Source organism: Hirundo rustica, chromosome 17 (assembly GCF_015227805.2).
Source record: "Hirundo rustica isolate bHirRus1 chromosome 17, bHirRus1.pri.v3, whole genome shotgun sequence".
Lineage (NCBI taxonomy): Eukaryota > Metazoa > Chordata > Aves > Passeriformes > Hirundinidae > Hirundo > Hirundo rustica.
The window spans coordinates 4,071,722-4,092,504 of NC_053466.1; the positions used below are offsets into that span (position 1 = coordinate 4,071,722).

Consider the following 20,783-nt stretch of genomic DNA (forward strand, 5'->3'; position numbering starts at 1 on the left):
CTGGTGCGTGATGCCTCTTCCTCTCAGTGATGGCACGGGAAGGGCCTCAAATGCTGATTCCATAGGAATGTCCCAGGAGATCATCATTCCACGTCTCCACACGCATTTTTCCTAAGCATTTCGTCCTGGAGGAGCAGGAGCCATCACTCCAGATTCCGAGCAGACCAGGGAACCTGGAATATCACCGTGTGAAGGTCTGTGGTTGCCAACAGTCGCCAGGGCATTAGGAACTCACAGAAATCACAGAATTGTGGATTTGGATGGGAAGGGACCTTGGAGATCATCCAGTCCCACCACCCTGTCAGGGCAGGGACACCTTCAACTATCCCAGGTTTCTCCAAGCCCCATCCAACCTGGGGCACTTCCAGGGATGGGGCAGCCACAGCTTCCCTGGGCAAAATCCCCACTGAGGGACTGAGGTTCAGGGAGAGTCAGGGAATGGGGTCTGGACAATTCCTGCATGTCCTCAGACACACACAAAACACCACCTCCCATGTCCAGTCATTTCAGGAGCTCCCAGTTCCTCCACAAGGAGCTCCTGTGACCCAGAACAAAGCTGGAAGCACACCAAGTATCAGGAAAAGCAGCAAACAGCAGCTCTGGCATTTGGGAAAATTCCTGCCAGAGCTCCAGGAGTGTTTGGACAACGCTCCCAGGCACAGGGTGGGATTGTTGGGGAGTCTGTGCAGGGCCAGGAGCTGGACTGGATGATCCCTGTGGGTCCCCTCCAGCTCAGGATACTCCACGATCCTTAGAATGAGCTTTGAAAATGGCCGAGGATGCCCAAAAGTAACCACAGAAGAAAGAATATTCCCCCCAGCATTGCTTCAGCCACACAAACCCTCCCAGTTCCCAACAATTTCCACTCCCAGGAAGGAGGCTCTGCATCCCAGGCTGGGAGCAGGAGGATGGATGCACTCTGGGGTGGGAACACCCTGCATTAGCACGAGAAGGATTTGCAGCTCGTTAGTCATTTTGACTCACCCTGGAACCACCTCCTGCCTTGTAAATTATTGGGCATCAGAATAAGAATATCAGTGACAGGGCAGAGGAAAATAGGGTTGGGCACTTAATTATGGTTTAGAAAAAGGGAAATGAAGGGTTTATATTAAAATGTAAATTAGTAGAGGGAACCCTCCCTGCCCCAAAGTCCAGACACATGTGGAGCCACCTGATGCCAACACAGCCAGGGAAGAGGCCAAACTGGCTGGGGTTCAGTGTCCAAACTGAATTAAATATGAACATCAATTAAAGATTGAAGAGAGTTCTAAAAATCATAGAATCCCAGAATAGTTGGGGTGGGAAGGGACCTTGAAGCTCACCCAGTCCCACCCCCTGCCATGGGCAGGGACAACTTCCACTGTCCCAGGCTGCTCCAAGCCCTGTCCAACCTTGTCTGGAACACTTCCAGGGATGGGGCATCCACAATATTTTGCTGCAGTGAGGTTACTTACAATGGGAACAGGAATCCTGTGACTTTTCTTTAAATCTAAATACACAAAACAGACAGAGAATGAGTCAGACCTGCAGAGTGCTGAGCCCTGTAGCTCAAACCTCTGAACACCAAGACAAAAAAAAAAAAAAAAAAAAAAAACACCAAAGTTATGACCCCTCCTAAACCGCCCTCAGAAGAGCCAAAAACTTATTTCCTGAAAAAACTATTTATTTGTTTAACATAAAATATCTAATGTGGACTTCAGCTCTCCAATGCTGTGTTGGGAACAGGAACCAGAGGAGTATTTTACAACAAGCTTGAGATACACCAAAATTTTTCGACATTAAAATGTAAATCCAGCTTAGAAACTGTACATTCAGACACGGAAACATTCTCTGCTCTTCTGCCATGTATTTGGGAATAACAAATCATTCCATCCAAGCACACTTGGGGAATTACATTCCCACGCCAGCTTGGCATGTTGATATCTCAGACACTTGGCAAAACTGAATCCCAAAATTCTGTTTGAAATTCTAAAGGATCTCACTTCCTGGTTTGAAACGAAGCAGTCGCAGTAATTCCTTTAGCAGTGAAAATTCCTCAGTGTGGGGAAAAGGATTCTTTGGAAGTTTGTTTTGTACCTCAAAGGTGCTGCCCTACTGATAAAATCTATTGGTGGTGACCTATAACCGGTGTGTGTCAGCCCCAGTGTTCTGAGTGAACAAGCTAAAATGGTCTTCTCTTATTAATTATATGCAAATTCCTGCAAATCCTGAATTCCAGCTCTGTTTCTCCTGCTGGATTCAGCCAGGTGGGATCAGCTGTGGTGGGCTCCTACCTCTCCCTTTCATCCAGCTGATCCAAAGCCCATCGATATCCAAAGGAAATCTTCCCAGATTTCAGTGAGCTTTGGATCAAGCTTGAACAAAATCAAAGACCCAGCAACACCAATCTCGGTATTTGTATCATTAAATAGATTTTTTTTTTTTTTTTTAGTGCAGAATTATTAAAAAGTGAAAAGCAAAAAACGCCTTCCGTGTTTTGGTTAACACTGTAAATGTCACAGGTTAAAACTGATCTATTCAACAGCGTGGAAAATGTTGCATTCCCTAGAAATCTTTACCTGGGAAGTAGCTTATCTGTAGGATCCAGGCGTGCATGAACAGATAAGCTTCACCTAAAAACTCTCTACAGGCCGTTGAATGCAAGTCTTTAAATCTGCTGAATATTCACCTAAAAAAATGAAGTGAGATGTGAACATTAACCCTGGGAAAGCAGAATTTTAACTCAAGGCATTGAGTAACAAACTGGGCCATGGAGGCCAGGCCTGTCCTGCACTTTGGATTCTCTGTCACCTCTACCCAGGCTCAGTTCCAGAGTTTTGGGATGCAAACACAGCTCATGGCAAGCCCAAGGAAGCACCTGGGGGACTGGATCAGCAGGAGGAAGAGGATGGAATGTCAGAGCTGGCACTGAGGGGTGAACAGCCCGACTGTGCAAGGACAAACCCAGCTCCAGTAGATCCCAGCTCCAGCAAATCCCAGCCCAGCAGGTTCTCCAGCTCACACACGGGGTCATATCTGATTGAACCCATCCAGGATCTGCTTCCTCACTGCTGTGTCCCATATCCAGCACAACAGAGACCAGCCCAAGTGGAAGCAGAGAGGCTCCCCAGCCCTGGAAGTGCTCAAGGTCAGGTTTGGATGGGGCTTGGAGCCACCTGGTCCAGTGGAAAGTAGACCATGGCAGGGCTGGGACTGGATGAGCTTTAAGGTCCCTCCCAACCCAAATCACTTTGGAATTCTGGTATTCTATGGAACAAGGCCCCTTGTCTCTGCTCCAGGCTGCCCCAGGCACACAGGGGCCTGGCAGAAGGAGGTGAACAAATGAGCTGTGGTCGCTGTCAGTGCCACGAGAGCCTTGTCTGTTTACTGGGATCAGCTGGAGCTTGATCCTGGTGGAGCATGAGACACAGGGACAGGGGACACAAAGGGAACCAACCCAGCTGGAATGGACAGAGGGTTCTGTGCCATCACAGCTGAGCCCAGGGATCCCAGGGATCCCTTGGGGGCTGAATTCATTTCCATCTTGCTGGGAAAAACCATATTTTCCACCAACCGTTCCTGGAATCCCTCACTGAGTCACCATCCTCCAGTGGGACTGGACGGACACTCAGTGCCTGAGCCGAACAGCCCCCCTCACACAATTGCAACAACCTCCTTGGCCTTTTCCACCAGCCTGAGTTTCCTGGCTTTCTTTAAGGAATTATCCACTCCTGTTTCCCCCTCAGTCTCCAAAGGAGCAGCCTGGCACGTGCTGGAGCGTGGCAGTGACCCCCAAGCTGTGACCCTCAGTGACAGCCGTGCCCCACAGTGCCCACTTGTTCTGCACCAAACATGGACTTGGACACCTATTCCTGACCCCAGGAATGGGACCTGCTTCCCAGAACACTTCATATGTCCAGCTGTGAAAATGTGCTGCGCATTTACCTGTGTTCAGGTGAGACACCTGCTCAGACAGACCATAAATCCCCACTGCCTCCACAGCCTCACCAAGTCCATCTCACCCACTTTTGGTTGTGTGTCCCAAGGTCTGGAATCCTGAAAATCCACTGAGACCTGGAGGAGGCCCATCTCAGATCCTTACACATTCCCACAGCCTCTGCCACCTGAGCTGTGCCCAGGGACAGGTCTGTGACAAACCAGACCTTGAGCCTGTCCTCACCTGAGCTCTGTTACATTCCCTGACAAGAGCAGGATCATCCCTCGAGGAGCCACACCTGAAGGAGGGACTTCCCTCATCCAAGGTCACAGCAGGTGGGCTCTTCCCATGGTTTTGTTCATTTATTCCAGCTACATTCCTTTGTCACCAGTCAACGCACAATCAGCAGGAAAGGTCCTGCCCAGCTGCCAGGGAGTGGCTCCATCCCAACAGCAGCGCTCTCGACTCCTCTTGGGGCTTCTCCACCGTGAGGATGTGCCCAGGAAACAGAGCAGGGACACCTGGATCCACACAGAGAGCCCCAGGAGAGAGAACCTCCCCACTCCAAAGCAACAGACAGAGGGCTCAAGGTCCTTGGCAATGAAGTCCAATTCTGCTCCAAAACGTGAGGATTTACACATTGGACTTGATGAGCTTGGAGGTCTTTTCCAACCTCAGTGACTTTGTGATTTACATTTCTGCTACAAGGTGCCAGCTCTGCAGCACACACCACCCTCCCTGCTCCAACTACCCACCTGGGATGGGAGAAACAGTCAGGAAGGAGTTTCCAAGCAAACCACTCTCCAGGAACAGAACCCAACGGCAAAGCCCGGGTTGGTTTGCCGGAACCACGTTTTGGTGGTGGTTTTGATGGCTAAAAGTGCAAGGCAGGCATTTAATCCATAGTGTAGGGGGTGGAATCCACCCTGTGCCAGGCCAGGGCCACATTGAAGATGAACTTCTTGGTTTTGGGCATCAAGAGCTCAGTGTTTTAACGACAGCTTATGCAGTCACTTGGCATTTGCTTGGCACGGGACACTTTAAGCTGAAGAGCTGACCATGCAAGCACGACAGACTGAAGAGAAACACCTCCTGCTAAACTTCCAAGGATATCTGGATCAAAGGCCTCTCCATCCAGAAAGTTTTTATGAGTGTGAGCAAAGAGCAGCAGAAACACAATTTGCTGAGGTTCAACCCCAGACTCCTGCAGTTCGACACGTGACGTTGGCAGTGATGGTGGTCAGCTTTCCATGCTTCAGGCTCGGAGGTTTTGTGAGGCATCCTGCTCCCTATCCTTCGTTCTTCCAGCAGGTTTCCATGTCCCATCATTCCTGCGATTCCGCTGGGGAATGAGATGCTCTGCCCACCATCTCCTGGCCCCATTCCTTGTGGCTGGACTCCTGGAGGCCACGGCCCTTGGTCTCGATGGGCAGGAAGCAGGAGGCCAGGGCAGCCAGCAGGCAGCAGCCACTGTAAACCAGCACAGTCAGATAGACTGAAGATTCCAACATCACCTGCAGGAAAAAGGCAGGGAATGCACCTCAGCTTGGAAATACAGACACTGACGGAGCAGTAGAAATTTTAATTGTAGTATCGGGAACAAAGTTTAGCTTGAAGCTTCTGGAAAGGAGGGAGAGGGACATTTTATAGATCGTGCCAGGACAAGGGACAGTGGGTTTAAACTCTCAGAGGGCAGGATTAGACTGGATTTTAGCAAGGAAATCTTCCCTGTGAGGGTGGGAGGTCCTGGCACAGGTTGCACAGAGCAGCTGCGGCTGCCCCATCCCTGGAAATGTCCAAGGACAGAGCTTGGAGCAACCTGAGACAGTGGAAGAAAAGCAGATTCTACACCACCTTCATAGAATCATGGAATTGCCAAAGCTGGAAAAGACCTCCAAGATCATCAATCCAAACCTCCTGTGCCTCCAATCCCAGAGGAGGAGAGATTTACCTGTGCAATGAACGGGGTGATGAGGGCTCCCACTCTGGCCATTCCACTGCACGTTCCCAGGCCCAAAGCACGTGTGGCTGTGGGATAAACCTGTGGGAAAAACATCATCCCATCAAGCCCAGAGGGAAGTTTTCCTCCTTCCACTCCTAAATCAATGGGAATTAATGAGTGGTGCCACAGCACATTCTGTCACAATGCCAATGGGATCTACAGCTCCAGTCTGTGGACTGTTCCATTGGGAAGAGGTCAGCAAAATGACTTTCCCACCCTGTTCTCACTCCCCTTGAATATTCCCATCACCACAACAACCCCCTCACCTCAGGAGTGTAAACATAGGCAGCCTGAAATCCTCCCGAAATAAAAGCTCTCGCAATGAAGAGCAGCACAGTCAGCACATTTCTGTGAGAAGAAAGAGGAGAGCAGGGTTTGGCAATGTGGAGTACGATCCGTTGGGTTCACCTGGAATTCACTTTTACTTCCCTCCCAAACTCTGCTGCGAAAACCCAACCCCAGCATTAAAATCCTTCTCCATCCCACAGCTGTTCACTCCCAGTTCTCCCACCACAACCAAGAGAGGACATGGATAAATCCCTTACTGCAGCTGTTCCCTGTGCTGGACTCACCTTCCAACGCAGAGAAAGAGCAGGAGGCTGCAAAAGGAGAAGACAAGGAAGGACAGGGCCATGGTTTTCTTGCGGCCGATGCGGTCGATGATCCACAGGGTCACCAACACACCTGTGGGAAGAGACCAGGAGACCCTTGGCAATGGAGCAAAGAGGGGCTGCAGCAGACTGAACACAGCCTGGAGGGGTTAGATTGGAAATTTTGGCCTCTCTTTCCAATCCATTGCTGGCCCCAGGCAGGGCTGTGGGATGGATTGCTGCTGGTATCATGTGAAAACAGGAATTCTGAGCTCACAGCTGCTGAGTCCTGCTACACGCTCCCAGACCCACAAATCCACGCTCCCAGACCCACAAATCCACGCTCCCAGACCCACAAATCCACGCTCCCATCCAGGGATTACTGATGTGAATGCCTAAAACACCTGCCCATGGCTCACCGGAAGAACTTCTGCTCATCTTCTGGCCGTTGTTCCCTGCTGGATTTAAGGGCTCTTTAGAACGTGGCGTTTTCTTTCTGTTCTGTTATTTAGATTTTTCACCAAATTATTTCTCCCCTGCTTTTTGATAGGAAATGGATCAAGCTCAGTAAATCTCAGTATTAATTCTTCCCTCCAGTGCAATTTTCTCAGATCCTTTTTAGTGTCACATCCAGAGGTACCCTGTCAATATTTCTCGCTCTCCCCTCGGTGTGTGTGAGGATCACACCAGACCTTTCAGCCACAGCACCACTCCAAGGTAACCACTCTTTTTTTGCTGGGTGTCCTTCTCAAAATATCTGTTTGGCAGCACACTCCTCTTAGGAATGACTGTGCACATTTCTCAGCCATACTTGCAAATTATCATTCGTTAAACGGCTTCTCCTTGAGCTTTTAGCCCTGAAATTATGAACCAGAAGAATGAAAATATCCTGATCCCTGTCTCTGTTGTTGTTTTGATCAGATTAACACTGGGAGATCCCCTCCATCTGAAAGATCAAGTTTCACACTATTTCGCTTTTCCTGTGCCAGGCTGTCCATTGAAATTTGCTGGAATTGCCTGAAAATCACAGGATCAGGACTGAGGCTGGACACAGAGATTTAGGGAGCAAGTTCTCCACGGATTCACTGTACCCATCATCCTTTAAAAGTCACTTATGGATAGAAATCCCAGTGTTTCTGCCCCTTTGATTGAGCTGGATTTCCTCCTCCTGACGTGTTGCTGGGTTGGAACAGACAGAAGAGCCATTCCAGAGCAGTGACTGATTTTTTTCTGGAGTGATCCCAGGGCAAGGAGGATCCACAGCTACAGCAAGGAGCTCTGAGTCCTGTGGGGAGCATCAGGACAGACATCCCAGCTCCACTGCTGCTGCCAGAGCCCATTCCTGAGCAATTCCAAGATAAAACTGGTGCTCCTCACTGCTCCTTACCAGGGAATTCTGACAGGGTTGTCCAGAGCAGGTCGGTGTAATCCTCTTCTGTCAGGTACTCACAGGTCAGGCTGCACTTGGCTTTTACCTCCTGCCTTCTGCTGGATACTGCAGGGAAGAAAAAAAAAAAATGCACAAATATTTAATGTATTTATAGCAAACTCTTCCCTGTTTACCCTCCTGCTGGGCCTCTCACTTTTACTGCTGAAATTTAGGAAGGGATGGACTGAAGGAATGGTACGGATTCACTGCACCCACCATCCTTTAATACTTCTGGGAAGTTGCTTAGGGATAGAAATCCAAGTGATTCTGCCCCTTTGATTTAATTGTTATTTCTCTTTTGAATGTCTGATGTGCTGCTGGGGTGGAATTCAGTCAGGGGGGCATTGAAGAGCAATGCTTGGTGCTTTTGCCTGGAAACACTGAACATTTATCAAGTTTTCTGTGACAGGATGTCTCATTGCAGTGAAAACTCCACCTCTTTATCAGCTGTACAGCCTGAATTATCTTCCAGCCCAGGGCTCAGGACAGAATTAACTCCAATAATTCAGTTTCTCCCAACACCAACTGGGATCCCAACACTTCCTACACCCTGAGAATACTGAAAAACCCCAAGTCCTTATAAAAACCAAGGGGTTTTAAGGGCTGCATCCTCCTCTGGGGAGGCAAACCCGAGTCAGAGCTCCCAGAGCTCACCACTGCTGTTCAACCCTGGAATCTGGGACTGCTCCCTCACTCCCCATCCACCTTTTATGATTTCCCAACTTCCAGGCAGTTTCCCCTAATTACAAGTGTTCTGAATGCAATCATTCCTCCCCTGAGGAATCAAACTGTTCAAGCCTCTTCTTAACTCAGTCAAAGCACCTTTTTTTCCCCCCCCCAAAAAAAATCTGCAACACAAAGGACGTTGATTTCCCACCGTTATCTTTTTTTCTCAGCAGGTTTTCCCATCCTGAGAACACGGGAGCTCGACAGCAGCAGCTTCTCTCTCTCAGAATTAATTAGACCTGTCAAATCTGCTAACTTGTATTTCTTCAATCTTTTTTTTTTTTTTTTTTTAAATCAAGAAGAACAGACAACAGGTCTGCCTTGAAGTTTGTCCTGTTTGACATTTTGGGCTCCAAACCACTGTGCAGGACCTCACTGCACTGGGCAGAGATGGGGAAATATTTAAAATAAAGTAAACTTAAAACTCAGCCACATTCCTTTTCCAAACCGCCAGAAGAAGGTGATCTAATAAAAGATACCCCAGCAGTTTTAACAGGACGTATTTAAAAAGAAAAGGTGGAGCAATACTCACTGCTGCAAACATCTCCTGCTTGGAAGAGCTCTGTAGTTAATAGAACCAACCCATAATATGAAAAAGCGTTGGAAAACCTGCAAGGAAGCAAATGAGAGAGGAAGTTTCAGCTGGTCCAACTTAAAAGGAACACCACCGATCCAAAGTCCTACCTCAAAGCTATTTCATCATCCAGAAAATTAAAGGGCAATTTGATTGGGAATGCTTGGGTGGGTGAATAAATTACAAATCAATACAGGTTGGAGTGGTTTTTTTGTTTTTTTTTCCTGAGGAGGAAGCTGCTGCATTTGAGTAAAATCCCTTCAATAAAACCCATTTAGAGCTGTGCTGGCACCGAACCTTTAGGTTTTCTCTTACCAAATAAACCAGAGCAGCAACGTGGTCCAGCGGAAATGGGGGGTGAAGAGATCCCTCATTTTGCCTCGGTCCTCCTGTCGGGAACAAGCAGAATTCGGATGATGAGGGGCAGCTAAAGGGTCAAACCTCATCTTGTCTCACGAGTTCAGACCCAGGAACTCTGACCTGAGCTCTTCACCAACCTCAAGGTTTGGTTTTCTTAACAACAGCGAGGTTAAATAACTTCAGTGCCCGTTTTCAAGCTGCTTTTCACTTCCAAATGAGAAATTAACTTTTCCTTGTTGGAGTCCAGGGCATTCCTTTGGTTGCCCTGGAGGGTCAGGGACCTGGGCAGGGGGGTCTGGGACCCCAGCCCAGAGCTCAGAGAGACACTGGCTTTGATTTCAGTCCATGGGAAAAACTTCCTGCACTGAGAGAAGGTTTACATGCCACAAGAATGTGAGAAATAGTAGTTTAGCTTATCACAGAATGAGAAAATAATAGTTTTAAGTTTCTAGCATTGAAGTGAATGGGGACAAGATGGAGAATCTGGGGTGTTGTCTCCTTCTCCTTCCCTCACTCCATTGCTGCATTGACGTGGCACAAAGTAGTTAGTGAGGATTGGGTCAAAGTAAAGATGGCCTTTTTAGTAATAGTGATAGACATTGGTAAGAAATAGTAAATAAGAAATACGTAGTAATTAGTATAAAAGATAAGGACAGCCCAGCTCGGGGGGAGACGTGAGGAATCCATGCAGCTGCGAACATCTTGTCGGACTCCGAGAAAATTGTAAGATAAGAAACAATAAACGAAGTATGCAACCTTGAAAAATCTAAACCTGAGAACTCCGTCTCTTCCTTCGGCTCGGCTCAGAGCTGTGCAGGGGAGCAAGGACCCTGAAACCACCTCAATGTTGGGGTAAGCCCCCGACATTTCCTCAGTGAGAAAGAGGCCTAAATGATCCAACCTCATTTCTCCTGCTTAGCTGAGACATTAAAATTGAACAGAACATTGATGATTTGCTCACAACCCCCCTCAGTTTCATTGATCTGGAGGTGCCTGTGACCTGCACATACCTGCCTGGAAACCACCAGTTTTCCCAAGGGCATGGGAGCTCCATTTTCCGTGGCAATCCTCTTCAAAGTGGCCAGAGCTTTCTCCTGGTTCCCAGACAACACATCGTACCTGGCACTTTCTGGCAGCCACTGAGGGTCACACACACAGGAGGGTGTCACAGCCAGCAATGAACTCCGGGGTTTTCCTTTGGGGGAATCCCAGAGATTCCAGCAGATTCTCAGGGAAGGAAGGATTTTCACATAACGAAGGATTACAGAACTAAGCTTGGAGAATTCCCAAGAATCATCTCACCAGGTTTTAAAAACTGCAACACCCCCACTTTCCCCATGAACTCAGAACCCTCTTCTTTCCATTCCTTTGGGTTTATCCTTGAGAACTGTTGGGAACTTTTCCAGGTTTTTTACATTATCCCATCCGTGAAGGAACAGCACAGAATTCCATGAAGGAATCTGCCCTATCCAGGGCTGATAACAAGATCCTCCAAAATTCATGAGTTTAAGCTCCTTTTAATTCAGAACAAGCTTGTGAGCACCTGGATAACTGGAGGTATTCCTGAAAAACGAAGGAATAAAAATGGCTGCTAAACCACCTGACAAGGATGTTTATCTATGAAGAGACGGAGTGATTGGCAAAGATATCACCTAATAAAATATGAAATATATCACTGAAGCTCAGGTTTAACTTGTTTTGAAATCTGACCTGCACTCTGCAGATTTTATCCCTGATTTGGGAGGATTTTTTAGTGGAAATTGATTCTAAAAGTTACAAAATCGAAAGAGAATTTAGGGAAATAGCAACAGCTTTTGATAAAATGTTGATTCCACTGAGCTTAGTGGAAAGAAAGTCATTAAATTGGAGAGGGTTCCAGGCCTGATTTCACCAAATTCCAGCCCTCCATTGTCCCTCAGCAATTACAGTCACATCAACACAACTCTCCCTGGAATGTTTTTCCCAGCACCCTGTTAAAACTGCATTTTTTGGTAATTATTTCAGTTATTTCACAGAAGACACCACCAGAGAGCTCAAAACTGTCCTGATTTCCTTCAGCTGGGTCACAGAATGGGGCAGAGGAATGGGAATTGCAGGAATTCACATGAATCCTTGAGGAATACCTACAAAACACAGGCCAGCAAAGAGCAGGAGAGGGAGGGCAGAGAGGATGAGGAGCCAGCGCCAGCCGAGCGTGGGCATCACCACCACTGCCAGGAGCACTTCAAACACAGTCCCAAGGGCCCAGAACACCTGCAAGAGGGAAAACCAACAGAAGAATGAGGAGTGGATTGTTCCCAAGGCCTCCTCTTTGGAACATTCCAGGCTGTGCTCACCAGGGATGGCTGGAGAGAGGAATCCCAGGGGTGCGAATTCTGCCTTAAAATCTTCCATGGACAAAATCCTGCCCTGTGTGACTTTGGATGAAGATGTGGAGCTGAATTTAGCACTGAATTCGTGGAGCTGTCAGCTCTCCAAATCCATCACTGAGATGTATTTCACCACAAAACCGTGGTGCCCCTCTCGTGCTCGCTCTGCAGCCGTGGGTGCAAAAATAATTTGGAAAAAGGCAAATTCGACACGAAGAGCGGAGTGTGACAGGAAAACTCTCTGCTGCTTTTGGAGCTGGGCTGGTAGCAGAGCTCAGGAGTGGCTCAGCTCCACTCCAAGGTGGACAGGCCAGGTGTGGCTGCAGCTCTGAGGGGATTTCCAGGCTGGAGGATGGAAGGGATTTGACCACCAGAGGATCAGAATGCACCCACTCACCTCTATCAATAAAATGCATTTTGCTCTGGCTTTCATCGGAAGGAACTCAGCGTATAAAGTTACCCTAAAAGAGGGAACAGAGAAAATGTCAGCACAGGCAGGGAAATGCCACAGCAGACAGAGGTTCAAACATCCCTCTTGCCTTTTAATAAAACTGCCAGACCCAGAGCAGCAACTCAAAGCTCTCCCTATCCCCAGAGCCAGCCAGGCTGTGACACTGGGTCACACTCCCCTTCTACCCCAGAACAAACCCTTCAGCATTGCAAGAGAGGACAAACTTTGCTTTTTTGTGTGCTTTTGTGACCCCACAGTCATCAGTAAAACACAGATCTTGATGCTTATGCTTTCATAGCCCTGCTCTGAGCCAGAGCACCACTGAAAACACCATTTTATCTGGGATTTTCAGCGTGGTCCATCAGAATTCAACACAAACTCCTGCTGGATAAAGAATTTCTTCAGGGCTTTACAACCGGCTCAGGGAATTCCCATCTGTCTCCTGTGCCAGGGTTCAATTCTCCAAGAGGGGAATCCTTTCATGTCACCAGTATAAAATAACTTGCATTCTTTTATTGTGGGATTCAAAGAGTAACCACTGAGGCTTTGTTTCATGCCTGTGCCAAGGAGTGATGGCAAAGCTTCTCCAGGAGGAATTCCTGAGGAGGAATTTAGGCAGCAGCCAGTCCAGGCTCTGTCATCTCCTCCAAACTGGTAAGGTTTGGCTTTGCTCTGTTTGCATTCCATTGGCTCAGTCTGTTCCTGCCTCCAAACCCCTCAGGCTTCTCTGAGGTTTGGGTCAAAATTCCTCCTAACTTAAAGAGTGGGTTGATCTCTGAGGAGCTGCCCAGTTCATGGAAAGTATAAAGTTCCACACAACATTTCCCTCAAGCAGAGATTTCGAGAACTCAAACCACATCTTAAAGTGTAGCTCAGGTCCCTCTGTAGCGCAGAGAAAACAGGAGCTGGTGAATGACCCCAAGAAAAGAAGGACATGGAACAGCTGGAGCCAATCCAGAGGAGGAAATTACACCTTGGAGATCCAGGCACTCACCTCCAAAATCACACAGCTCAAGGATATTAGGAAGGAGCTACTTTTCCTGCTTCATCCATGTCTACCCCTCTGTCAAATAAATCCCTGTTGTAGCTAGAACAGGACACAGACTCGGGGAGGATGGGATCCACCTGGAGATCTGTAACTGGCTCTGGTGTGGCCCTGGCTGGGCTGCACCTGCAGCTCTGGATTCTTTTATCTGGGAGTGGCCGTGGAAAAGGCACTGCCTTGCCTTGGGAAGGAATATGTGAGCCAACAATCCAATCCAGGCTCCAAAACAGCACCTCCAGAAGGCAAAAATACCAGTTATTGATAAGGATAAAAGAGAAAGAGAATGGCTGTGCCCTTCCCTTCACATTCACAATTAAAAGCCAAGAGCAGGGTTATTTATTGCAGGTGGATAATTTATGGATCCCTCTCTTCAGTGAAAGGAACCACACAATGATAGGGAAATATCCTGATATTTCCTTTTCCATCTGAGCCATCCCAGCATCTCCAGTGCTCCAGGTCTGGGCTGTGTGGGTTTGAAATTCCAGCTGAGGGTGAGATGGGCAAGTTCAGGCTCTGCCTGAGCAATAATCTGGGGTTTTACAGAGTCAGGGCTCAGCTCTGCCTCTAAATCCTGCTGTTTAGGGCAGGACCTGCCTTGCAACAAGGGCAAGGTTTGTGGGGGGCTGAACAGAAACAAGACTTCAACCTGACATGAGAATTTGCTAAAAAGGAAAGAGAAACGAGGAAGTTTGGACTTGTGAATGAATATTTACTTACGACTGAGGCACTCCTCCAATCCCAAAGCCCACCAGGCCCCTCAGCACCAGGATCCAGCTGTAAATGGGAGCAAATCCACTGAGGATCCCATAGTAGAGTGTCCACAACACGCTGATCTTTAGGCCCTGCATTCAGCAAGAGTTAATAAAAATCACTGTAACACAAATTCAAGTGTAAAAGAGAGCTTCAAATGCTTTCTATTTCACAGGAGCTCAGCTCTGGATGTGCTTAATACTGCTTTATACATGTGGAAACACAGAATCCTGGAATGGTTTGGGTTGGAAGTGACCTTAAAGCTCATCCCACCCCCTGTGTGCAGGGACACCTTCCACAATCCCTGCTCCAACCTGGCCTCGGACACTTCCAGGGATGAGGCAGCCACAGTTTCTCTGGGCACCCTGTGCCAGTTGCACTGAAATGCCCAGAAATGTTGGGATATATCCCAGCAGGAGCTGCAGACTTACTGTTTTCCTGCCATACTGGTCTGAAATGTTTCCCCAGAGCGTGGAGCTGGACATCATTCCCACAAACACCACCTGTGGAACAGTAAGGAAAAAAAAATCTTGGAGGTGGTGTTGTTAAGATCTCTGTTTTCCAAGATCATTGGATAATCCCAGGATTATTTAGGCTGGAAAAGATCTCTGATATCATTGAGTCCAACCTCAAAAATCAACTGTTTGTTCTCTGTCAGGGTTCTCACTCTGTCAGAGCTTAAATGTGGGGGGAAAGATTTGCAAGCAAGATAATCAAAATTTACCTTTTTTATTTTTTTTTAATTTAATCAAATGGTTTGAACTTTAGGATGACTCTAAGTGAATTCACAGGTTTTCCTGCAAATTACACGAAACTTCCAGCCTGAAACCTGCAAAATGCCCTCAGTTCTCACTGAATTCTGTTACTTCAATCTTTAAAAAAACCTCCTATAAATCTTCTTTAAAAACTCCTATAAACTTCCAAGCTGAAGGCAATCTGCAAAGGCCACGAGGAGTTTTAATTTTGGGGATACAGAGCGAAATATTTGGATAACAATGATGGCAAAAGCTGAGGGAAGACAGCAGCTGTCAAGGTGTTTTTCCTACCGAGGTGAGCAATGCAACCTTCCAGCTGGGCAAGCGCCACTCACAGTGCAGCTGAGGAGCAAGGATGCTTAAAATCATCATTTCCATGGCATCTGCCATCTGCAGGGGGAAGAGAAAGCAAAATCAACGTCTGCCTGCAAATCAGGTGGATTTAGGAGTCAATGAAAGGCCTCCGTGACGTTTCCGTGCCATTCCCACCTTGTGGTTGAACACAATGTTTAACGTTTGGGATTTAAACTCATTTCTGATTGTCAGCACGTTTAGTAACTCTGGCAGGGAGGATCCAAAGAGTTAAATCCAAGGATTTTGAGGAGGTTTGGCTGGTCAGGGACACAGGTTCAGTCACTTCCACAGTGCAAATTGCAGCTTTGAGCCCCTTCATGCACAGATTCGGTCAGGACTGTTTAATACCTTGCAAATTATTCCCTTCAGCACTTCTGGCTTTGCACAGTTCACCTGAAAACTGAATCCCACAGCTGATTTAGGATCTAACCCATGGCAGATTCCAGCTTTTTACACGGATAAAAGCCAGTAAATTCAGCTCCAGGTATCCTAAAAAACCACAGGAGGTGGAACACAGAGCTTCAGAAAGAGCAGAAAAATGGGAACCAAGAGTTTTTTTGTTGTTGATATCAAGGTTAAAAGTGGAAGTGCTGGGTTGCTGCTGCTCTGAAACCGAGACTACAGCAATCCTGACTGATACAGACAACAGGGGTGGCAGCTGATGGGAGGAATGTGGCAGAATCCCTGCAGGAAGCCTCAGGCTCTGCAGGAGCAGCCTGGAACCTCTTCTGAAACCAAATTGAAGTGGGGAATCGAAATGGTTTTCCAAACTCTGATTTATAAGAACTTCAGAGACAAAGAAATCCATCATTACTCCTCACAACAGGGCTGGGTGCTGCTGTTATTTTAATTTCCAGGGAAATCCCTGCTTTCTTGTACATTTGTCTGCTTGGAGACTCTCTGCCCCCATTATCTGAAATCCCTGAGACAGATTCTCATCCTGATCCCAATTACTTGCCCAGGCCAATCCAGTAATGACAGAGAGCTTCCACTGGAACTTCCCAAATCCAATGGCTTCCACCGCATCTTCCACCATGAAAGTATCTGGAAAAAAGAAAACAATTCCAGTGGATTCCTGCCTTAGAAAAGCCAGCCCTTGAGAGAGAACTTTCAGGTTTAATTACTGATTAATTGGCTAAGCTGCTGTGATCTCGACTATATAACAGAGCTACTTAGTTATTATACAATTCCTACTCAGGAAAATCTCTGTGTTCTTCCAAAGCCAAAAAATAATTCGAATTATTCCTAGAATATTTTAATCGTGTGGAGGTAAATCAGTGTGGCACCCACAAATCCAGCTCTTGTTCAGCCTCTTCCTCCTGGGGGTGGCTCCTCCAGGCACTGAAATGCAGCTTCCAGTGGGGAGAAACAGCTCTGCCCCAGCCCACAGCAGTGCTGGGAGCTGCAGGGAATATTTCAGTGCAACCTCTCATTATTTAAATCAAGAATTTCTCCAAAAGACACAAATCTTAAACCCTGCTTCAGTTAAAAATGCTGCTGGTTTGTTTCCCACCCGTTGCCATGACCTCTTTAGTTTGTTCCAGCTGAAGGTGCTGAGATGTCTCAAGTGCAAAATGAAACGGCCAAGAAAGGCACATTTTGATATTTGAGTTGTTTAAATCGATTTAAGCCTCACAGCTCTAACACTTGCATCGGTTTGAAAAGGACATTCCTCAGAAAAGCTTTGGCTCAGATCTGGGAGATAAACCAGGAGGAAATCAAACAGGCTCCAAGGGACAAAACGCAGCAGAGAAGTTCAGGAACAAGATTAATACCAAATTTTCACACTGTGCTAAGACAAACCCAATGTTTCTCATCCCTGCTAAAGCAGCGATGCTTCCAGGCAGGAAGCAGAGGCTGAGATGGGATGTTCCTGTTGTCCTCTGGGAAAAGAGGAGCTCAGGAACTCTGCAGATTCATCTCAGCCAGGTGTAGCTGCTCCAGGAGCTCTGAGCAGCTCCAGAGGGAACTCAGGCAAATTCCAGCGTGGAACAGGGGGATCCACAACCTCCTAAGAGCAGCACACAGCACTGGGGACACAAAACGGAGCACGGAGAGCATCCCACAGGGATCAAACCGCGACTTTCAGCTCTGACAGAATCTCCCCGAGTTACTATTTTTCTCCGGGGATCCTTCACTTCTCCAAACCCCGCTGCCCAAAGCCTGAGCGGGATGAAGAGACCCCTCCTCCTTTCTCCACAACCCCGCAGGAAAACGGGAGCCGCGCTCACCGTCCGTGGGGTTGGCGAATTCCTTGGGCACTGCGGCTCCATCCTCCAGCTCCACGGGCTCCAGCTCCGTCCTCACCCCCTCGATCTGCACCTCGTGCTCTCCCGAAATCCCATCCTCGTCCGACCTCGAGCTCTCCCCCGTGCGGCGGAACTTCACCACCCTGAAAGCACAGGAACCGCGCTGGATCCTTCCAGGGGTGTTTTCCAGCCGGGAGCTGGGCTTGGTGAGCTTTTGAAGCTCTGTTTCGTCGGGGTTTCTCCTCATTCCCTGTCTCCATTCTCCACTGGGAATTCGTGCTTGGATCTGGTTTCAGGGATGCTGCATTGGGATGGGGCAGAACCCTCGGTCTTGGCTGTTGTTGTGCTATCCACACAGTTATAAAAGCACAGAGGTCATAAAAATATGATGGAATGATGCATATTTAATGAGATCCATGTTTTGTGTGCCTGGATTTAATTGGAATTAGGCACTGCTGTGTCATTGAATTTCAGTTTGTTTTTGGTTTTGTTTTTTTTTCCTGGCAGGAAGAGCCTAAATTCCATTTTCTGAGTTGTTTTTGAGCCTGAAATGCACCAGAATCTGAAATATTATTTCGTGAAACACAATTATGGAGCTCATTCAGGAACTGGATGGATTTTTTTTTTTTTTTTCCAATCATGATGCTGATTCTGTGACTGTGCTTTCATCTTAAACAGAATTATTTAATATCATGTCATTAATGGAATATCTGCATTTTAAGACCAGAATTTGCTAAACTGATGCAGCTTTGATGTTTTGGCCAGAGGGATTTGCTCCCTTCCCACAGAGAAGGTTCTTTTCCCATCTGTGAAGTTTTCTGTGGCTAAAGGTTTGGAAACAGATCCTCAAACTTCCTTCACTTTATCTGCAACACACACGAATTTTTTCCCCCTTGGAAAGCAAAAATCCCTTGGATTTAAGTGAAATAGCTCTGGAAATAGATTAAATTATCACAGAATCACAGGGAACCTTAAAGATCATTCCAGCTTTGGAGGTGATGGATCCTACAAAATCTGAGAATCACAAATCCAGGCAGGCATTGCCACGTTCCTCAGCACAGAAAATAAAATTATAGGTGTATAATTTAAGGATATATATATTAAAAAAACCCCATCAAACCTGATAGAAATGAAGGAAAAAGCTCCACAGGGATAATTTCTGTTCAATACTTGCCAAATTCTTCACATCTGGGACTTCTCAGGGAGCTGCAGCATTTATTTGCAAAATCTCACAGCACCAAAACACCCGCACTGGGAGGTACTTTGGAACGTACCCCCAGGTTTTGTTCTTAAAAATGGGGGGCGGAAAAAGCCTGATAAAATATCCTCTGATTCTTTTCCCTGGGACGCTGAAGGACTGGAAAAGAGCTGGAGTTCACGTCCGTGTTCCCAACTTATCGGGAATGTTATGGGACAGGGCGCTCTGTCATTGACACCAGCTCATGAATATTTAACACCAGCCTGAAACATTCGCTCCGTGCCTTGCAGAGCCCGTGGTTTATAAATAGGGATACGGTGCAAAACACCTGAGAACGGGGCATCAAGGAAAAAAACGGGGACGGTTTTAAAGGAAGCCTTCGGGATTGAGGGGAAAAAAGGAAGGAATTGGTGGGGTTAAAGGCACGGAAGATTTTATCAGGTTTGATTTTTAAAAAAAATTAATTATTTATATATAAATACACACACATATATATATAATTATTTTTTTTTTCCACAGATCCAGCAACCACATCCCCAAGGCAAAGAGCTCCTGGCTAAAAATAAATAAATAGATAAAAAAAAAAAAAAAAATCAGCGTTTTCCTTGTGCAGCAGCGTTTGGCTTTGCAGAACGCTGGGAATGCCGATGCTCCCCCCAAACCCACCTTGGCAGGGCAGGTTCCGCTCTGCGATTCCTCCCGGCGAGGAAGAGCCTCCCCAGCACAACGTTATTTACAGATAAACCCTCCCCGCAAAGGCGATCCCAACGTCTCCTCTTCCCAAAAAACCTCCCGGCGCTTCCAGGATTTTATCCCAACCCCTGCTGGTTTTTTTGGTTTTTTTTTTTTACTGCCATCAAATCCACGCCGAGAAAAAAAAAACCAAAAACAACCAAAAAAACCCCCACCACCACCACCAAAAAACCAAACCAAAAATTAAAACCAACAACAAAACAAGCAAAGGAGCTGAGTGAATTTATATTTATGTAACGAACGGCTCCTGCATCCCTCGGGATGCTGCACCCGGGCAGCCCCACCGGGAAAATGGCCTCGATTTCCCGGGGCCTGAGGCGCTTCCCGGCTGAATTCCCCGCTCCCCGCCGGGATTCCCGCGGCCGGAGGGGCTGGAGCCCCCCCCGAGCTACTCACGGCAGCTGCTTCAGCTGGAACAAATCCTCCTCCATGGCCGGGCGGCGGCTGCGCTCATCGCTCCCGCATGGCGGGCTCGGGATGCGGGATGGAGCGGCTGGAAGGGCTGGAGAGGCTGGAAAAGCTGGACAGCTCCGCAGGAACCGCCGGCCCGCCCGCACCCGCTCGGCTCGGCGGGGCTCAGCCTGGCACAGCTCGGCTCGGCTGCCTTGGCACAGCTCAGCTCGGCATGGCACGGCTCAGCTGGGCTGGGTTGGGCTCAGCTCAGCACAGCTCGGCTCGCATCACTTCAGCCGGACTGGCCATGGCTGGGCCTGGTTTAGTTCAGCTCAGCGGGGTTTGGCTCGGCTGGGCTCAGCTCAGCACGGCTCGGAGGGTTTGGCTGAGCTCGGCTCAGCGGGGCCCGGCTCAGCCGCGGTTCCCCCATTGCCCCGAGCGGGCTTGGATCGGGCTGAGCCGGGAGAATCCCCCGAGCCCGGGCGCTCCCGGCACCGCCGAGGCCACCACGGGCCGTGTCCCGAGCGTCACATCCACCGGGACGGGACCTGCCGCTGCCCCGGACAGCGGTGCCAGGGCTGGACAACCTTTCGGGGAGGATTTGCCCTCAGTATCCCAACTAAACCGGCCCTGGAGCGGGCGGGGCCGCAATATCGCACCGCTCTCCCGGAGCCCTGAGCCGCGGGGCGGCGACACCACGGGCGGGCTGTGAGGGGCGGGCAGCGCCCGCCACACCGGGACCGGCCTGTAACCGCCGGGGCTTCCCCTCACAGCCGGTGTGACGCGTGGAACGGGCCCTTTACCCGGCTCCGGGCCGCTCACACCGCCCCGGTCCCGCCCTCGGTGCCGCCCCGGCCCCGCCCGCCGCC

General features: G+C 48.4%; 1 protein-coding gene across 4 annotated transcripts; it reads right to left on the bottom strand.

Moving 5' to 3' along the window:
* Positions 1 to 1,648: 1,648 nt before the first annotated feature.
* On the bottom strand, positions 1,649 to 20,667 carry SVOP (SV2 related protein). Of its 4 annotated transcripts, none has more exons than XR_005703375.2 (17): positions 19,918 to 20,667; positions 17,553 to 17,713; positions 16,280 to 16,365; positions 15,259 to 15,357; positions 14,644 to 14,715; positions 14,180 to 14,304; positions 12,364 to 12,427; positions 11,725 to 11,850; positions 10,608 to 10,736; positions 9,553 to 9,626; positions 9,196 to 9,272; positions 7,896 to 8,003; positions 6,491 to 6,602; positions 6,185 to 6,266; positions 5,868 to 5,957; positions 4,160 to 5,430; positions 1,649 to 2,668 (listed from the first exon to the last, which is right to left on the bottom strand). XR_005703375.2 is itself a non-coding variant. In XM_040080864.2 (16 exons), the coding sequence occupies exons 1-16, from the start codon at positions 19,950 to 19,952 to the stop codon at positions 5,242 to 5,244; spliced, it is 1,629 nt and encodes a 542-aa protein (XP_039936798.1). In that variant the 5' UTR covers positions 19,953 to 20,667; the 3' UTR covers positions 1,649 to 5,241. The 4 variants fall into 4 exon arrangements, 1 of the variants encoding a protein (XP_039936798.1); XR_005703373.2 differs by having other exon boundaries at positions 1,649 to 4,053; XR_005703374.2 differs by having other exon boundaries at positions 3,925 to 5,430.
* Positions 20,668 to 20,783: the final 116 nt, after the last annotated feature.